This window comes from Hypanus sabinus, chromosome 9, assembly GCF_030144855.1.
Source record: "Hypanus sabinus isolate sHypSab1 chromosome 9, sHypSab1.hap1, whole genome shotgun sequence".
Taxonomy (NCBI): Eukaryota; Metazoa; Chordata; class Chondrichthyes; order Myliobatiformes; family Dasyatidae; genus Hypanus; species Hypanus sabinus.
The window spans coordinates 154,503,600-154,521,068 of record NC_082714.1 but is presented as its reverse complement, the minus strand read 5'-3'; the positions used below and the strand labels follow the sequence as shown (position 1 = coordinate 154,521,068).

The window sequence follows — 17,469 nt, the reverse complement described above, 5'->3', positions numbered from 1 at the left end:
GTGACAATGCTCCATAATGATGAGTGTGTTTACTCAGACTCCTTCCTGATGGTTGTAATGAGAAGAGGCACGTCCTGGCTCGTAGGCATCTAAGAACAGAGACTATAAAAAGTGGCAGATACCACCCAGTCCATCACAGGAAAAGCCCTCCCCACCATTGAGCACATCTGAATGTACTTGAGGATCAAGGCACGACTGCGCAAGTGCGTGGGCATCAGCCAGTTAGAACAGTGAGATGAGATTAAAAGGAGACTGTAATTTCTTTAGCGGTTTGATCAAGGCACGACTGTGCAAGCACATGGATGTGGAAAGTGGCCAGTGAGTGAGTGGGCCAGTGAAGGAGTGGAGATTTGAGGCTTTGACTCGAGAGGCTTCGACGAGAAGAGGCTGAGGATGAGCTTCACTCCAAGGAGAAAGTTTCAAAAGTTGAGGCAAGTATTGGGTAGGTCATGGCAGCTGAGATCGGCCCCGTGGTTTGTTCATCCTGCAGCATGTGGGAAATCAGGGATACTTCCAGTGTCCCTGACGACTATGTGTGCGGGAAGTGTGTCCAACTGCAGCTTCTGGCAGACCGCATTGAGCGTCTGGAGCTGCGATTGGATTCATACTGGAGCATCCGTGATGCTGAGAAAGTCGTGAATAGCACATTCAGTGAGTTGGCCACACCGCAGGTAAAGGCTACACAGGCAGAAAGGGAAGGGGTGGCCACTAGACAGCATAGCAGTAGGCAGTTAGTGCAGGAGTCCCCGGAGGTCATCTCCCTCCTAAACAGATATACTGTTGGGGGAGATGTCTCATCAGGGGAAGGCAGCAGCAGCCGAGTTCATTGCACCGTGGGTGGCTCTGCGGCACAGGAGGGAAGGAAAAGGAGTGGGAGAGCTGTAGTGATAGGGGATTCGATTGTAAGAGGAATAGAGGCGTTTCTGCGGCCGCAAATGAGACTCCAGGATGGTATGTTGCCTCCCTGGTGCAAGGGTCAAGGATGTCTCTGAGCGGCTGCAGGACATTCTGGAATGGGAGGGTGAACAGCCAGTGGTCGTGGTGCACATAGGTACCAACGATATAGGTAAAAAACTGGATGAGGTCCTACAAAGTGAATTTAGGGAGTTAGGAGATAAACTAAAAAGTAGGACCACAAAGGTAATGATCTCTGGATTACTACCAGTGCCACGTGCTAGTCAGAATAGAAATAGGAGGATATTTCAGACGAATACGTGGCTTGAAAAATGGTGCAAGGGGAAGGGATTCAAATTGCTGGGGAATTGGAACCAGTTCTGGGGGAGGTGGGACCAGTATAAACAGGACAGTTTGCACCTGGGCTGGACTGGAACCAATGTCCTAGGGGGAGCGTTTGCTACTGCTGTTCAGGAGGCTTTAAACTAATGTGGCAGGGGAATGGGAACAAGTGCAGAGAGACAGATGGGTGTAAAATGAGGGTAGAAGCAAAAAGTAGTAAGGTGAAAAGTAAAAGTGGCAGGCAGGCAAATCCAGGGCAAAAAGCAAAAAGGGCCACTTTTCAACATAATTGTATAAGGGCTAAGAGTGTTGTAAAAACAAGCCTGAAGGCTTTGTGTGTCAATGTGAGGAGCATTCGTAACAAGGTGGATGAATTGAATGTGCAGATAGTTATTAATGAATATGATATAGTTGGGATCACAGAGACATGGCTCCAGGGTGACCAAGGATGGGAGCTCAACATCCAGGGATATTCAATATTCAGGAGGGATAGACAGGAAAGAAAAGGAGGTGGGGTAGCATTGCTGGTTAGAGAGAAGATTAACGCAATAGACAGGAAGGACATCAGCCTGGAGGATGTGGAATCGATATGGGTCGAGCTGCATAATACTAAGGGGCAGAAAACACTGGTGGGAGTTGTGTATAGGCCACCTACCAGTAGTAGTGAGGTTGGGGATGGCATTAAACAGGAAATTAGAAATGTGTGCAATAAAGGAACAGTAGTTATAATGGGTGACTTCAATCTACATATAGATTGGGTGAACCAAATTGGTAAGGGTGCTGAGGAAGAGGATTTCTTGGAATGTATGTGAGATGGTTTTCTGAACCAATGTGTCGAGGAACCAACTAGAGAGCAGGCCATTCTAGATTGGGTATTGAGCAATGAGGAAGGGTTAGTTAGCAATTTTGTGGTGCGAGGCCCCTTGGGTAAGAGTGACCATAATATGGTGGAATTCTTCATTAAGATGGAGAGTGACATAGTTAATTCAGAAACAAAGGTTCTGAACTTAAAGAAGGGTAACTTTGAAGGTATGAGACGTGAATTAGCTAAGATAGACTGGCAAATGATACTTAAAGGGTTGACGGTGGATATGCAATGGCAAGCATTTAAAGATCGCATGGATGAACTACAACAATTGTTCATCCCAGTTTGGCAAAAGAATAAACCAGGGAAGGTAGTGCACCCGTGGCTGACAAGGGAAATTAGGGATAGTATCAAGTCCAAAGAAGAAACATATAAATTAGCCAGGAAAAGCGGCACACCTGAGGACTAGGTGAAATTCAGAGACCAGCACAGGAGGACAAAGGGCTTAATTAGGAAAGGGAAAAAAGATTATGAGAGAAAGCTGGCAGGGAACATAAAAAACTGACTGTAAAAGCTTTTATAGATACGTGAAAAGAAGAAGATTTGGTCAAGACAAATGTAGGTCCTTTACAGTCAGAAACAGGTGAATTGATCATAGGGAACAAAGACATGGCAGACCAATTGAATAACTACTTTGGTTCTGTCTTCACTAAGGAATCTTCTAAGGAATCTAGCTAAGGAATCTTCACTAAATAATCTTCCAGAAATAGTAAGGGACCGAGGGTCTAGTGAGATGGAGGAACTGAGGGAAATACATGTTAGTAGGGAAGTGGTGTTAGGTAAATTGAAGGGATTAAAGGCAGATAAATCCCCAGGGCTAGATGGTCTACATCCCAGAGTGCTTAAGGAAGTAGCCCAAGAAATAGTGGATGCATTAGTAGTAATTTTTCAAAACTCCTTAGATTCTGGATTAGTTCCTGAGAATTGGAGGGTGGCTAATGCAACCCCACTTTTTAAAAAAGGAGGGAGAGAAGCCGGGGAATTATAGACTGGTTAGTCTGACATCGGTGGTGGGGAAAATGCTAGAGTCGGTTATCAAAGATGTGATAACAGCACATTTGGAAAGAGGTGAAATCATCGGACAAAGTCAGCATGGATTGGTGAAAGGAAAATCATGTCTGACGAATCTCATAGAATTTTTTGAAGATGTAACTAGTAGAGTGGATAGGGAAGAGCCAGTGGATATGGTATATTCAGATTTTCAAAAGGCTTTTGACAAGGTCCCACACAGGAGATTAGTGTGCAAACTTAAAGCACATGGTATTGTGGGTATGGTATTGACGTGGATAGAGAATTGGTTGGCAGACAGGAAGCAAAGAGTGGGAGTAAACCGGACCTTTTCAGAATGGCAGGCAGTGACTAGTGGGGTACAGCAAGGCTCAGTGCTGGGACCCCAGTTGTTTACAATATATATTAATGATTTAGACGAGGGAATTAAATGCAGCATCTCCAAGTTTGCAGATGACATGAAGCTGGGCGGCAGTGTTAGCTGTGAGGAGGATGCTAAGAGGATGCAGGGTGACTTGGATAGCTTAGGTGAGTGGGCAAATTCATGGCAGATGCAATTTAATGTGGATAAATGTGAGGTTATCCACTTTGGTGGCAAGAACAGGAAAACAGATCATTATCTGAACGGTGGCCGATTAGGAAAAGGGGAGGTGCAATGAGACCTGGGTGTCATTGTACACCAGTCATTGAAGGTGGGCATGCAGGTACAGCAGGCCGTGAAAAAGGCAAATGGTATGTTGGCATTCATAGCAAAAAGATTTGAGTACAGGAGCAGGGAGGTTCTACTGCAGTTGTACGTGGCCTTGGTGAGACCACACCTGGAATATTGTGTGCAGTTTTGGTCCCCTAATCTGAGGAAAGACATTCTTTCCATAGAGGGAGTACAGAGAATGTTCACCAGATTGATTCCTGGGATGGCAGGACTTTCATATGAAGAAAGACTGGATCAACTAGGCTTATACTCACTGGAATTTAGAAGATTGAGGGGGGATCTTACTGAAACGTATAAAATTCTAAAGTGATTGGACAGGCTAGATGCAGGAAGATTGTTTCCGATGTTGGGGAGGTCCGGAACGAGGGGTCACAGTTTAAGGATAAAGGGGAAGCCTTTTAGGACCGAGATGAGGAAGAACTTCTTCACGCAGAGGGTGGTGAATCTGTGGAATTCTCTGCCACAGTAAACAGTTGAGGCTGGTTCATTGGCTATATTTAAGAGGAAGTTAGATATGGCCCTTGTGGCTAAAGGGCTCGGGGGTATGGAGAGAAAGCAGGTACAGGGTTCTGAGTTGGATGATCAGCCATGATCATACTGAATGGCAGTACAGGCTCGAAGGGCCAAATGGCCTACTCCTGCACCTATTTTCTATGTTTCTATGTCAGGCAGTTAGAACACCAAGAAGAGTTTAAAGGTGACAGCTTTATAGAGCGGGCATCAGAGGAGCAGACATTGGAGTAGAGGGAGAGAGTAGGAGTGCTTAGGAGATAACGATTCAAGGCGGGGTAAGTTGCCTGTGCAGAATACAGACAGGAAGTATGTGTGTGAGGCCATTGTTCTGTGCACTGTGTCAGATGTGGGAAGTTCTGCAGACTCCCAGCCTCCTGGACGGCCCCATTTGTTACAGGTGCGTCGAGCTGCAGCTCCTTTGGGACCACTTTAGGGAACTGGCCATGCAGCTCACTGACCTTCGTCTGGTCAGGGAAGGTGAGGAGGTGGTAGATAGGGGTTATAGGCAAGTAGTCACACTGGGGCCTTGAGAGACAGATAAGTGGGTAACAGTCAGCTGAGGGAAGGGCAAGAGTCAGGTGGTAGAGAGTATCTCTGTGGCTGTCTCCTTTAACAATAAATACTCCTGTTTGAGTACTGTTGGGGGGGGGGCGCGGAATGGCCTACCTGGGGGAAGCAACAGTGGCCGCTTTTAACAACATTTAATTGTAGTAAGGGGAACTATGAGGGTATCGGGCGGGAACTTGGATACATAAATTGGGAACAGATGTTTTCAGGGAAATGTACGGAAGAAATGTGGCAAATGTCTGGGGGATTTTTGCATGACATTCTGCATAAGTACATTGTAATGTGACAGAAAGGATGGTAGGGTGTACAAAAACTGTGGTGAACTGTGGTGTACAAAAGCTGTTGTAAATCTAGTCAAGAAGAAAAGAAGAGCTTACAAAAGGTTCAAAAAACTAGGTAATGATAGAGATCTAGAAGATTATAAGGTTAGCAGGAAGGAGCTTAAGAAAGAGATTAGGAGAGCCAGAAGGGGCCATGAGAAGGACTTGGCGGACAGGATTGAGGAAAACCCCAAAGCATTCTACAAGTATGTGAAGAGCAAATGGATAAGGCGTGAGAGAATAGGACCAATCAAGTGTGACAGTGGAAAAGTTTGTATGGATCCAGAAGAGATAGCAGAGGTACTTAGTGAATACTAAAGCAAAGTATTCATTACGAAGAAGGATCTTGGCAATTGTAGGGATGACTTACAGCAGACTGGGAAGCTTGAACATATAGATATTAAGAAAGAGGATGTGCTGGAGCTTTTGGAAAGCATCGAGTTGGATAACTCACCGGGACTGGATGAGATTGACCCCAGGCTATTGTGGGAGGTGAGGGAGGAGATTGCTGAGCCTTTGGCGATGATCTTTGCATCATCATTGGGGACGGGAGAGGTTCGGGAGGATTGGAGGGTTGCGGATGTTGTTCCCTTATTCAAGAAAGGGGGCAGAGCCTTACTTCAGTAAGTTGAAGGAGAAGATCTTGAGAGGCAGGATTTATGAACATTTAGAGAGGAATAGTCAGCATGGCTTTGTCAAAGGCAGTTTGTGCCTTACAAGCCTGGTTGAATTTTTTTGAGGATGTGACTAAACGCATTGATGAGGGTAGAGTAGTAGATGTAGTGTATATGGATTTCAGCAAGGTATTTGATAAGGTACCCCATCTGAAGCTTATTGGGAAAGTAAGACAGCATGGGATTCAAGGGGACATTGCTTTGTGGATCCAGAAATGGCTTGCCCACAGAAGGCAAAAAGTGGTTGTAGATGGGTAATATTCTGTATGGAGGTCGATGACCAATGGTGTGCCTCAGGGATCTGTTCTGAGACCCTTACTCTTCATGATTTTTATAAATGATTTGGTTGAGGGAGTGGAGTGATGGGTTAGTAAATTTGCTGATAAAACAAAGGTTGGGCGGTGTTGTGGATAGTGTGAAGGGCTGTCAGAGGTTACAGCAGGTGATCAATAGGATGCAAAACTGGGCTGAGAAGTGGCAGATGGAGCTCAACCCAGATAAGTGTGAGTTGGTTCATTTTGGTAGGTCAAATATGATGGCAGAATATAGTATTAATGGTAAGGCACTTGACAGTGTGGAGGATCAGAGTCCATTGGACACTCAGGTTGACTCTGGTTAAGAAGGCATGTGGTGCATTGGCCTTAATGAATTGTGAGATTGAGTTTAGGAGCCACGAGGTAATGTTGCAGCTATATAGCACCCTGGTCAGACCCCACTTGGAGTACTGTGCTCAATTCTGGTCACCTCACTACAGGAAGGATGTGGAAACCATAGAAAGGGTGCAGAGGAGATTTACAAGGATATTGCCTGGATTGGGGAGCATGCCTTATGAAAATAGATTGAGTGAACTCTGCCTCTTCTCCTTGGAGCGACAGAGGATGAGAGGTGAAATGATAGAGGTGTATAAGATGATGAGAGGCATTTGATCGTGTGGATAGTCAGAGGCTTTTCCCCAGGGCTGAAATGGCTAGCACAAGGAGGCACAGTTTTAAGGTGCTTGGAAGTAGCTACAGAGATGATGTCAGGGGTAAGTTTTTTTTAACGCAGAGTGGTGAGTGCATGGAATTGTCTGCTGGCAACGGTGGTGGATGCAGGTATGATAGGGTCTTTTAAGAGATTTCTGGATAGGTACATGGTGCTCAGAAAAATAGAGGACGATGGGTAACCATAGGTTATTTCTATAGTATGGACATGTTTGGTACTGCTTTGTGGGCCGAAAGGCCCTTATTATGCAGTAGGCTTTCCATGTTTGTATCTACATGGACTGTTGCCACAAGAAATTAGCATCCATTGTCATGCACCATCCAAGCCATGCTCTCTTCAAGCTGCTGCCATTGGGGAGGGGGCACAGGAGCCTCGGTTACCAAACCTCCAGGTTCAGGAATAGTCATTACCATTCAATCATTAAGCTCCTGAATCAAAGTGGATAACTTCAATCAGCTCAACTCTGAACTGATGCCATAACCAATTTTTTACATTTGCACAGTTTTTCTTGTTTTGCACATTGTTTGTATTTGCTTCAGTGAAGTTTTTGATTGATTTTATTGTATTTTTTGTGTTCTACTGTGAATGCCCGCAAGAATATGGTACTTTGATAATAAGTTTATTTTGAATTAGGCAATATGCAAAGCAAGCATGGATGGGCTTGTGTGTTACTAGACCAACCAATGCCGTTGATACGAATAATCTCATGCAGGGAATAGTTAGGGGAAAAGCAATTAAAGCTGTTGTTGCCTGTCACAAAGTACACAACCTGTGAAATTTCTTTGTCCCTCATGGTAAAGAACTGAAAGTGAACAATGACATGTTTGAGTTACAACCATCAGGGAGGAGATACAGGAGCCAGTAAACTCAATGATTCACAAACAGCTGCTTCTTCCTCTGCCATCAGATTTCTGAAAGGTCCATGTGCACTATCTTCCTCCTCCTCCTCCTTTTTGAGCTCTTTGCTTATTTTTGTAACTAATAATAATTTTTGTCTTTGCACTAAACTGCTACCAGAAAGAAATAAATTTCACATCATATCAGATTCTGTGGTCTAAGTAGGAAGTTGACAAATTCTCAGAGCTGGATCCAATTAAAACGGAAGATGCCAGTGGTAATAAATCCAATTCTGAGTTTGTAACCACTATTTGACATAAAACACAGACATTAAAGTGGAACAATGAAGTTTGATAGCATAATTAAAAGCCTTAAAATTTGCAAGGTATTATCTCATAAGCTATACTCTTTTCTGTGGACTGTGTATGGTAATAGATGTGCTTCCACCTGTGGATGTGATTCAGCTCCAAAGAGGTGACAAGGTTCAAATTACCAGGAAAACTATGAATATTTCTTTGTGGTGATTTTTTTTCAACATTGAGTTAAAAATGCTGGAAATTTGAAATAAAAAAAATATCAAGGGCTATAAATACTGAGCAGGCCAGTATCTACATAAAGGGAATCCCTTGATATTTCAGGTTAATGATCCTTCAGTGTATTAACTCATTTTTGATCTCAGCCCAGACACTTATTGGCTTGCTGTATGTTCCTGTATTTTTTATTTTTCATAAGTTTACAGTCTGAGGTTATGTTGAACTTTTAAATCAAATCAAGTTTAATTATCATTCAAACCATACGTGGCGACAGCTGAACAAGATTGCACTCCTCTTTTAAAGTTTCATCGAATGATCAATAGCTCTCACATTTATTGTTATCTCTTCTCTGCACCTTTCCCACCCCCTCCCCACTCTCCATGTAGGAAGACCAAAATAGACCATGTAAGAAACCTGAGCCATGCGTCAAAGTTAATGCAGGAGATCTCATTCATGTCAGTATTGCGGAAGTAGAGCCACCTGGTAAGAAAGTAAATTGTACAGTAATGATTTCAAGCAGAGCGATCTCCTAAGTGATTACCTGCTGTACCTGTGTGAACCGTTCAATGTTGGAATGGTCATGCATTGATGTTCTCGGTTTGACGTTTTATATTTCATGTGTGGCAATTTTTCTACGTAGCCAAATGTTGCAAGGTGGTTCTTAGTTGATGGCAAACAAAATTGGACATTGAACTGTAAGACCATATGACTAAAGCTTCAGAATCGGGTTTAATATCACTGGTGTATAACATGAAATTTGTTAACTTTGTGTCAGCAGTACAATGTAATGCATAATAGGAAAGAGGAAGAAAAACCCTGAATTGGTGGGGGGGGGGGGGTGTGTGTGTGTGTGCTTGTTTGTTTTTTCATGGGTTCCATATCCATTCAGAAAAGAAGCTGTTCCTGAATCACTGAGTGTGTGCCTTCAGGCTCCTGTACCTCATTCCTGATGGTAGCAATGAGAAGAGGGCATGTCCTAGGTGACGGAGTTTCTTAATGATGGAAGCCACCTTTTTGAAGCATCGCTCCCGGAAGATGGCCTGGATATTGCAGAGGCAAGTGCCCATGATGGAGCTGACTTAAGTTTGCAACTCTGCAGCTTATTTCGAACCCATACCAGATGGTGATGCAGCCAGTTAAACTGCTCTCCACGGTACATCTGTAGAAAATTGCGAGTGTTTTAGGTGACATACCTAATCACTTCAAACCCACGATGAAGTTTAGCCACTTTCTAGCTGCATCAATATGTTGGGTCCAGGTTAGATCCTCAGAGATTTTGACACCCAACAATTTGAAGTTGCTCACTTTTTCCATTTCTGATCTCCCGATGAGGACTGGTGTAAGTTCCATAAACTACAGGACCATAATTAGGCCATTTGGCCCATCAAGTCTGCTCTACCATTTCATGGCTGATCTATTTTAGTTCTCAGCCCCAGTCTTCTGCCCCTAATTCTCCCGTATCCCTTCATGCCCTGACCAGTCAAGAATCTATCAACCTCTGCCTTAGATAATAATACAGGCTTGGCCTCCACAGCTACCTGTGGCAGCGACTTCCACCAGGTCACCACTCTCTGTCCTCTCTGGTCTTAAGATTCTCCCACTATAGGAAACATCCTCTCTACATTTTCAGAAGGCATTTGATAAGGTCCCACATAGGAGATTGGTGGGTAAAATCAAAGCTCAGGGCATCGGGGGAAAGGCATTGACATGGATAGAAAACTGGTTGGCAGATAGAAAGCAAAGGGTAGCGGTGAATGGGTGTTTCTCGGAATGGCAGGTGGTGACTAGTGGGGTGCCACAGGGTTCGGTATTGGGACCACAGCTGTTTACAATTTACGTCAACAATTTAGATGAAGGCATTGAGAATAACATCAGCAAATTTGCTGATGATACTAAGCTGGGTGGCAGTGTGACATGTGATGAGGATGTTAGGAGAATTCAGGGTGACTTGGATAGGCTGGGTGAGTGGGCAGATACTTGGCAGATGACGTTTAATGTGAATAAGTGTGAGGTTATCCACTTTGGGAGTAAGAACAGGAAGGCAGATTATTATCTGAACGGTGTAGAGTTAGGTAAGGGAGAAATACAAAGAGATCTAGGGGTCCTTGTTCATCAGTCACTAAAGGTGAATGAGCAAGTGCAGCAGGCAGTGAAGAAGGCTAATGGAATGTTGGCCTTTATTACAAAGGGAATTGAGTACAAGAGCAAGGAAATCCTCTTGCATTTGTACAGGGCCCTGGTGAGACCACACCTGGAGTATTGTGTACAGTTTTGGTCTCCAGGGTTAAGGAAGGACATCCTGGCTGTAGAGGAAGTGCAGCTTAGATTCACGATGTTAATTCCTGGGATATCTGGACTGTCTTACGCAGAGAGGTTAGAGAGACCGGGTTTGTACACGCTGGAATTAAGGAGATTGAGAGGGGATCTGATTGAAACATATAAGATTTTTAACAACTTTTTTTTATTGAGTTTTTAAATAATTACAGAAATAAAAGAAAATATATGAAAAAAAATATATACCCTTCCCCCCTCCCCTTAACCCCTCCCCCCTAACATCCCTAGAGAAAAAAAAAGAAAGAAAGGAAAAAAAAGAGTGCCTAGATATCGGAAGATCCCCACATGCTCCATGGAGTTCTTAATAACTTTAGTATATATATCTATTTGTTTCCCCAAATAACCAATTACTCCATCTTTGGAGCACCTATATATTTAATCCTGTCTTTTGTAAATAAGGGCACCAAATTTTCAAAAATGTTTCATATTTATCTCTTAAATTATAAGTAATTTTTTCAAGTGGAATATAGCCATAAATTTCCTTCTTCCAACGATCTATACTTAAGTACGTATCTGATTTCCAAGTAACTGCCTTTTTGGCTACTGCCTGTGCAATTTTTATAAATTCTTTCTGATATTTATTCAATTTGGGTTTTGATTTTATCCCTTCAATATCACCTAGTAAAAATAATATTGGATTATGTGGAAGTTGTGTTCCAGTAATTTGTTCCAATAAAACTCTTAAACTTGTCCAAAAAGGTTGAATTTTAGAACAAGACCAAGTAGAATGTAAAAAAGTACTGATTTCTTGGTTACATCGGAAACACTGATCGGATAAATTTGGGTTTAACTTATTTATTTTTTGTGGTGTAATATATAATTGATGTAAAAATTATATTGCACTAATCTTAACCGGACATTTATTGTATTTGTCATGCTATCAAGACATAGTCTTGACCAATTTGTTTCTTCAATTTTAATGTTCAGGTCACTTTCCCATTTTTGTCTTGACTTATGGACTCCTTGTTTAATTGCCTGTTTTGAATCAAGTTATACATACAAGAGATAAATTTTTTAATCTTTCCTTTTTGAATTAAAGTTTCTATTTCATTAGATTTCGGCAACAACATTGTTTGACCTAATTTTTCTCTTAAATAAGCCCTTAGTTGAAAGTAACAAAAAAGAGTGTTGTTTGATACTTTATATTTACTCTTTAATTGATCAAATGACATTAATATACCTCCTTCAAAACAATCACCTATATATCTAACCCCTTTTTGAAACCAATTATATAAAAGTTCATTATCCATTCTAAAAGGAATGTCTATTTTGAATTAAAGATCTCTGTGCTAATAAAGATTTCTTTGTCTCATCAACATTTATCTTATTCCATAAGTCAATCAAATGTTTTAATATAGGAGATTCTTTCTTTTCCCGTATCCATTTAGATTCCCATTTATATATAAAATCTTCTGGTGTATTTTCTCCTATTTTATCTAGTTCTATTCTAATCCATGCCGGTCTTTTTTTCTCAAAAAAAGATGCAATAAATCTAAGTTGATTTGCTTTATAATAATTCTTAAAATTTGGAAGTTGTAACCCTCCTAGATCAAATTTCTATGTCAATTTTTCCAACGATATTCTTGACGTCTTACCTTTCCAAAGAAACTTCCTCACATATTTGTTTAACTCTTGAAAAAACTTCTGGGGTAGTTGTATTGGTAGTGATTGAAATAAGTATTGTAGTCTAGGGAATATATTCATTTTTATGGTATTTACTCTACCTACTTATGTTATTGGTAATACCATCCACTTATCAAGATCATCTTGAATTTTTTTCAGTAATGGTAAGTAATTTAATTTATATAAGTTCTTTATATCATTATCAACTCTTATATCTAAATATTTTATACCATTTGCCGGCCATCTAAATTCAGTTATTAATCGACATTGAGTATAATCTCCTTTAGTAAGAGGTAAAATTTCACTTTTATCCCAATTTATTTTATAACCTGATATTTTCCCATATTCTTCTAATTTATTGGATAATTTACGCAACGAGTGCAATGGGTTTGTTAAATAAAGCAGAACATCATCAGCAAATAAGTTAATCTTGTATTCTTCCTGATTAACTCTAAAACCCTTAATATCTGGGTCCATTCTAATTAATTCAGCTAATGATTCTATCCCCAACATGAATAAAGCAGGTGATAATGGACAACCTTGCCTAGTTGACCTTGTTAACTGAAATGGTGTTGAAATTTGACCATTTGTCACTACTTTAGCTTTGGGATTAGTATTTAAGGTTTTAATCCATTTTATAAAAGATACTCCTAGTCCATATTTTTCCCAATACTTTAAATAAAAAATCCCATTCCAATCTATCAAATGCTTTTTCTGCATCTAAAGCAACTGCCACACTCATTTCCTCCCTCTTTTGCGCCAAATGAATTATACTAAATAACCGAGTTACATTATCTGCCGATTGTCTATTTTTAATAAATCCTGTTTGATCCATATGTACTAATTTTGGTAAGTATTTAGATAATCTGTTAGATAAGATTTTTGCTATTATTTTATAATCAGTGTTTAATAAAGAAATAGGTCTATATGATGCTGGCTTTAAAAGATTTCTATCTCTTTTTGGCAATACTATTAAAATAGCTGTCGATAAAGATTCTGGTTTTATGTGTTCTTTCCGCTTGATGTATTAACTCCATAAAAGGAGGAATTAATAAATCTTTAAACTTTTTATAAAATTCAGGCGGAAAACCATCTTCTCCTGGAGATTTATTACTTTGAAGTGATCGTAGGGCTTCTTTGATCTCTTTCAATGTAAAAGGCATATCTAATCCCTTCTGTTCTTCTGTATTTAATTTTGGAATAGTTATTTGTGATAAAAACCTTTCTATCTTGACATTATCATTTTGTGATTCTGATTTATACAACTCAGAATAAAAATTCTTAAAAGTTTCATTAATTTCTAAAGGTTTATAAGTAATTTTATTTACTGTTGTTCGAATTGCATTTATTGTTTTAGAAGTCTAGTCTGTTTTTAACTGCCATGCAAGGACCTTATGTGATCTTTCACCTAGTTCATAATATCTCTGTTTAGTTCTCATAATTGCTTTTTCTGTTCGATATGTCTGGAGTGTATTATATTGTAACTTATTAATAAGTTGTCTTCGTTTTTCTTCTGTCATATTTCTTTGAGATTCTTTTTCTAATTTTGTAATCTCTTTTTCCAATTGATCCGTTTCTACCATATATTCCTTCTTAATTTTAGAAGTATAACATTATCTGGCCTCTCAAATATGCCTTCATTGCTTCCCACAATATAAATTTATCATTAACTGAATGTGAATTTGTATCTAAAAAGAACTGAATCTACTTTTTCATAAAATCACAAAAATCTTGACGTTTTAGTAATATTGAATTAAATCTCCATCTATAAATTGATTCCTCTTTATCTGTCATTATCATTGTCGTTATCAAAGGAGAATGATCTGACAATATTCTCGCTTTATATTCCACATTTTTCACTCTATCTTGAATATTCGTTGATAATAGGAAAAAATCTATCCTTGAATGTTTTATGTCTATTTGAATAAAATGAATAATCTCTTTCTTTTGGATTAGTTCTTCTCCATATATCAATCAAATTTAAGTCTTTCATCAATGATAGAGTTAATTTTACTACTTTTGATTTTGTGACAACCTTTGTTGATCTATCTAAAACTGGATCTAGACAAAAGTTAAAATCTCCACCTATTAATATTTTGTCATGTGCGTTAGCCAAATTCAAAAAGACTTCTTGTATAAATTTTACATCATTTTCATTTGGTGCATAAATATTCATAAGAGTCCATAGTTCTGAAAAAATTTGACAATGTATAATTACATATCTCCTCGCTGAATCAATAAGTTTTGTATTTTAATTGGTAAATTTTTATTAACCAAAATTGCAACTCCTCTTGCCTTTGAATTAAATGAAGCTGCAATAACATTTCCAACCCAGTCTCTTTTTTAATTTCTGATGTTCTATGTCTGTTAAATGTGTTTCTTGTAAAAAAGCTATATCTGTTTTCATTTTATTAATGTATGTTAAAATTCTTTTTCTTTTTACCGGTCCATTAAGCCCATTAACATTAAAACTTTAAAAATTCAGTAAATTAGTCATTATTTTTAATTATGTTACTCCAGTCTATAATAATACCTAATCTTTCAACTTTCGTGGTATCTTGGGAAATCTTTTTAAAATTCTCCATGTTGCTATGTGTGTCCCCACCGATCATCCAGGCAGAAAGATAGAAGAAAAATAGAGTATAAAGAAAAAAACAAAATACCCCCCTACTAATGTTGTGGAAAAAAAAAGAACACAACATTACCCCCCTCCATTGTACCGGTCATGGTGATCGCCATGATGACACACGTGAATCCCACAGTAACCGATCCAAAGCTCCCCAGCACCCCCCGCAACATAAAAAAGTATATATAGATATATATGAAGAAAAAAAATACTATTCTCAATTAGTATTTCTGAAATTTTGCTTTTCTCCCCTGTATCATCCTTAAATGTCCATCACTTCCATTCATTGTCTTTATCTTCATCTTTAATCCATTACGCTTGTAAGTCTCTATGTGTAATTAGTAAATAAATGGAAGTTTTTGTGCGAACTCCTCCGCTTCTCGATAATCGGTAAAAAAAAATCTTCTTTTTCCCTCCTCCAAAAAAATTATCATTGTTGCTGGGTGACGCATTATAAATTTATAACCCTTTTCCCATAAGACTTTTTTCGCTGGGTTAAATTCCTTCTTTCTCTTCAAAAGGTTATAACTTGTATCAGGATAAAAAGAACTGCCTTCCCTGCTATCATCAATGGCCCGTTTCTTTTTGGCACATTGGGCAGCCGCCTTCAGGATCTTTTCTTTATGTTGGTATCTTAAGCATTTTATCAAAATTGAACGTGGATTTTGATCAGCTTGAGATCTTGACCTTAAGGCTGTATGAGCCCTTTCAATCTCAATTAGTTTCTCCTTCCATTTCCAATTTTTCAGGGATCCATTTTTGAAAAAAAATTATTGGAGCTTCTTCTATATCTTCTTTAAGTCCAACAATTTTAATATTGTTTCGTCTACTAAAATTTTCAAGCTTATCAATTTTTTCCATAAATTGTTTTCTTTCTGATGTCCAGGCAGTAGTATCATTTTCCATTTTATTCATTCTTTCAACTATGTCTTCCATTGTAGTTTCCAAATCTATAATTCTCTTTTCCATTTTTTCCTGTCTTTTTGTCATTTTATCAAACATAATCTCCATATTTGTCATTTTTCTTTTGATTACTTTTAATGCGCCTAATTTACGCATTATTTGCATCAAAGTCTTTTCTATATTTCCAGAAAAACTTTTACCTCCATCTTCATTTAATTTTTCCAGAGAATCTGACTCTCCCTCAGATTTACTTTCACTTTCGGTTTCAGTCGTAACTGGGATTTGTAGTTCTGGTTGCTCTCGTTTGCGCATGCTCCTTCCTTCACGTTTGCGCAGTTCTCGTTGGTCTTTTTCTTTAGGATTGATCGATGTTGCCGCAGTTTCCTGTTCTGTATCGCCGGAGGTGAAATGTACCTGAGCCCGTGGTTATTTGGCAGAAGTGGGCCTTGATTCTGTTCCAACTTGCGTTGTCTTCACGGTAGTAGTCTTCTTCATCTTCTGTTTGTGAGGCATAACTTGAAACAATCCAGAGTAGTTTATAAGTAACTTTTAGAAAGTATTGACTAACTTCACTTAAACATTAATTTATTGATTTTTTACGGGAGAGCTGGGTTCCAGCGTCTCGATCCTACGTCATCACGTGACATCCCCCCAACATATAAGATTATTAAGGGATTGGACAAGATAGAGGCAGGACATATGTTCCAGATGCTGGGAGAGTCTAGTACCAGAGGGCATGGTTTGAGAATAAGGGGTAGGTCATTTAGGACAGAGTTAAGGAAAAACTTCTTCTCCTAGAGAGTTGTGGGGGTCTGGAATGCACTGCCTCGGAAGGTAGTGGAGGCCAGTTCTCTGGATGTTTTCAAGAAGGAGCTAGATGGGTATCTTATGGATAGGGGAATCAAGGGATATGGGGACAAGGCAGGAACCGGGTATTGATACTAGTTGATCAGCCATGATTTCAAAATGGTGGTGCAGGCTCGAAGGGCCAAATGGTCTACTTCTGCACCTATTGTCTATTGTCTACATCCACTCGATCAAAGTTTTTCACCATTTAATAGATTTCAGTGTGGTCATCCCTCAATCTAATGGTTTCCAGTGGATACAGGCCCAGAGCCATCAAACGCTCTTCCTATGACAAGCCATTGAAACCTGGAATCATTTTCATGAACCTCCTTTGAGCCCTCCCCAGTTTCAGAACATCCTTTCTAAGATAAGGGGCCCACAACTGCTCATAACAAAACCATCAATTCCGTCATCCAAATCATTGACATATTACGTAAAAAGAATCATTCCCAACACTGACCCAAGTGGAACACCCTAGTCACTGGCTGGCAGCCAGCCAGAAGAGGCTCCCTTTAGTCCCATTCTTGTTATTTCGTTGAAGAATTCTAACAGATTTGTTAGGCAAGTTTTCCTTAAGGAAAGCATGCTGTCTATGGCCTATTTTATCATGTACCTCAAAGTACTCCAAAACCACATCCTTAACAATTGACTCCAACATCTTCCCATCCACTGAGGTCAGACTAACAGGCCTATAATTTCCTTTCTTCTACCTCTCTCCCTTCTTGAAGTATGGAGTGACATTTGTAACTTTCCATTCTTCCAGAATTATTTCAGAATCCTGGGGTGTGCTCCATCTGGTTCAGGTGACTTATCTACCTTCAGACCTTTCAGCTTCCCAAGAACCTTCTCCCTAGTAATAGTAACTTCAAACACTTCATTACCTCTGAC

General features: G+C 39.6%; 2 protein-coding genes across 6 annotated transcripts in view; both read left to right on the top strand.

The window, feature by feature from the left end:
- The window catches only part of LOC132399922 (uncharacterized), a 259,665-nt gene that overhangs the window by 109,430 nt on the left and 132,766 nt on the right, over positions 1-17,469 (top strand). The gene's annotated exons all lie outside the window — the stretch shown is intronic.
- cyldb (cylindromatosis (turban tumor syndrome), b) overlaps positions 1-17,469 on the top strand; it is an 80,415-nt gene that overhangs the window by 20,111 nt on the left and 42,835 nt on the right. For 4 of the 5 annotated variants that reach the window (XM_059980841.1, XM_059980840.1, XM_059980838.1 and 1 more), the window contains exon 3: positions 8,636-8,732. The exons of the other annotated variant lie outside the window; for it this stretch is intronic. In XM_059980841.1, the coding sequence (XP_059836824.1) occupies positions 8,636-8,732 (97 nt within the window). The remainder of the gene's footprint in view (positions 1-8,635; positions 8,733-17,469) is intronic. 5 annotated transcript variants of the gene reach the window in all.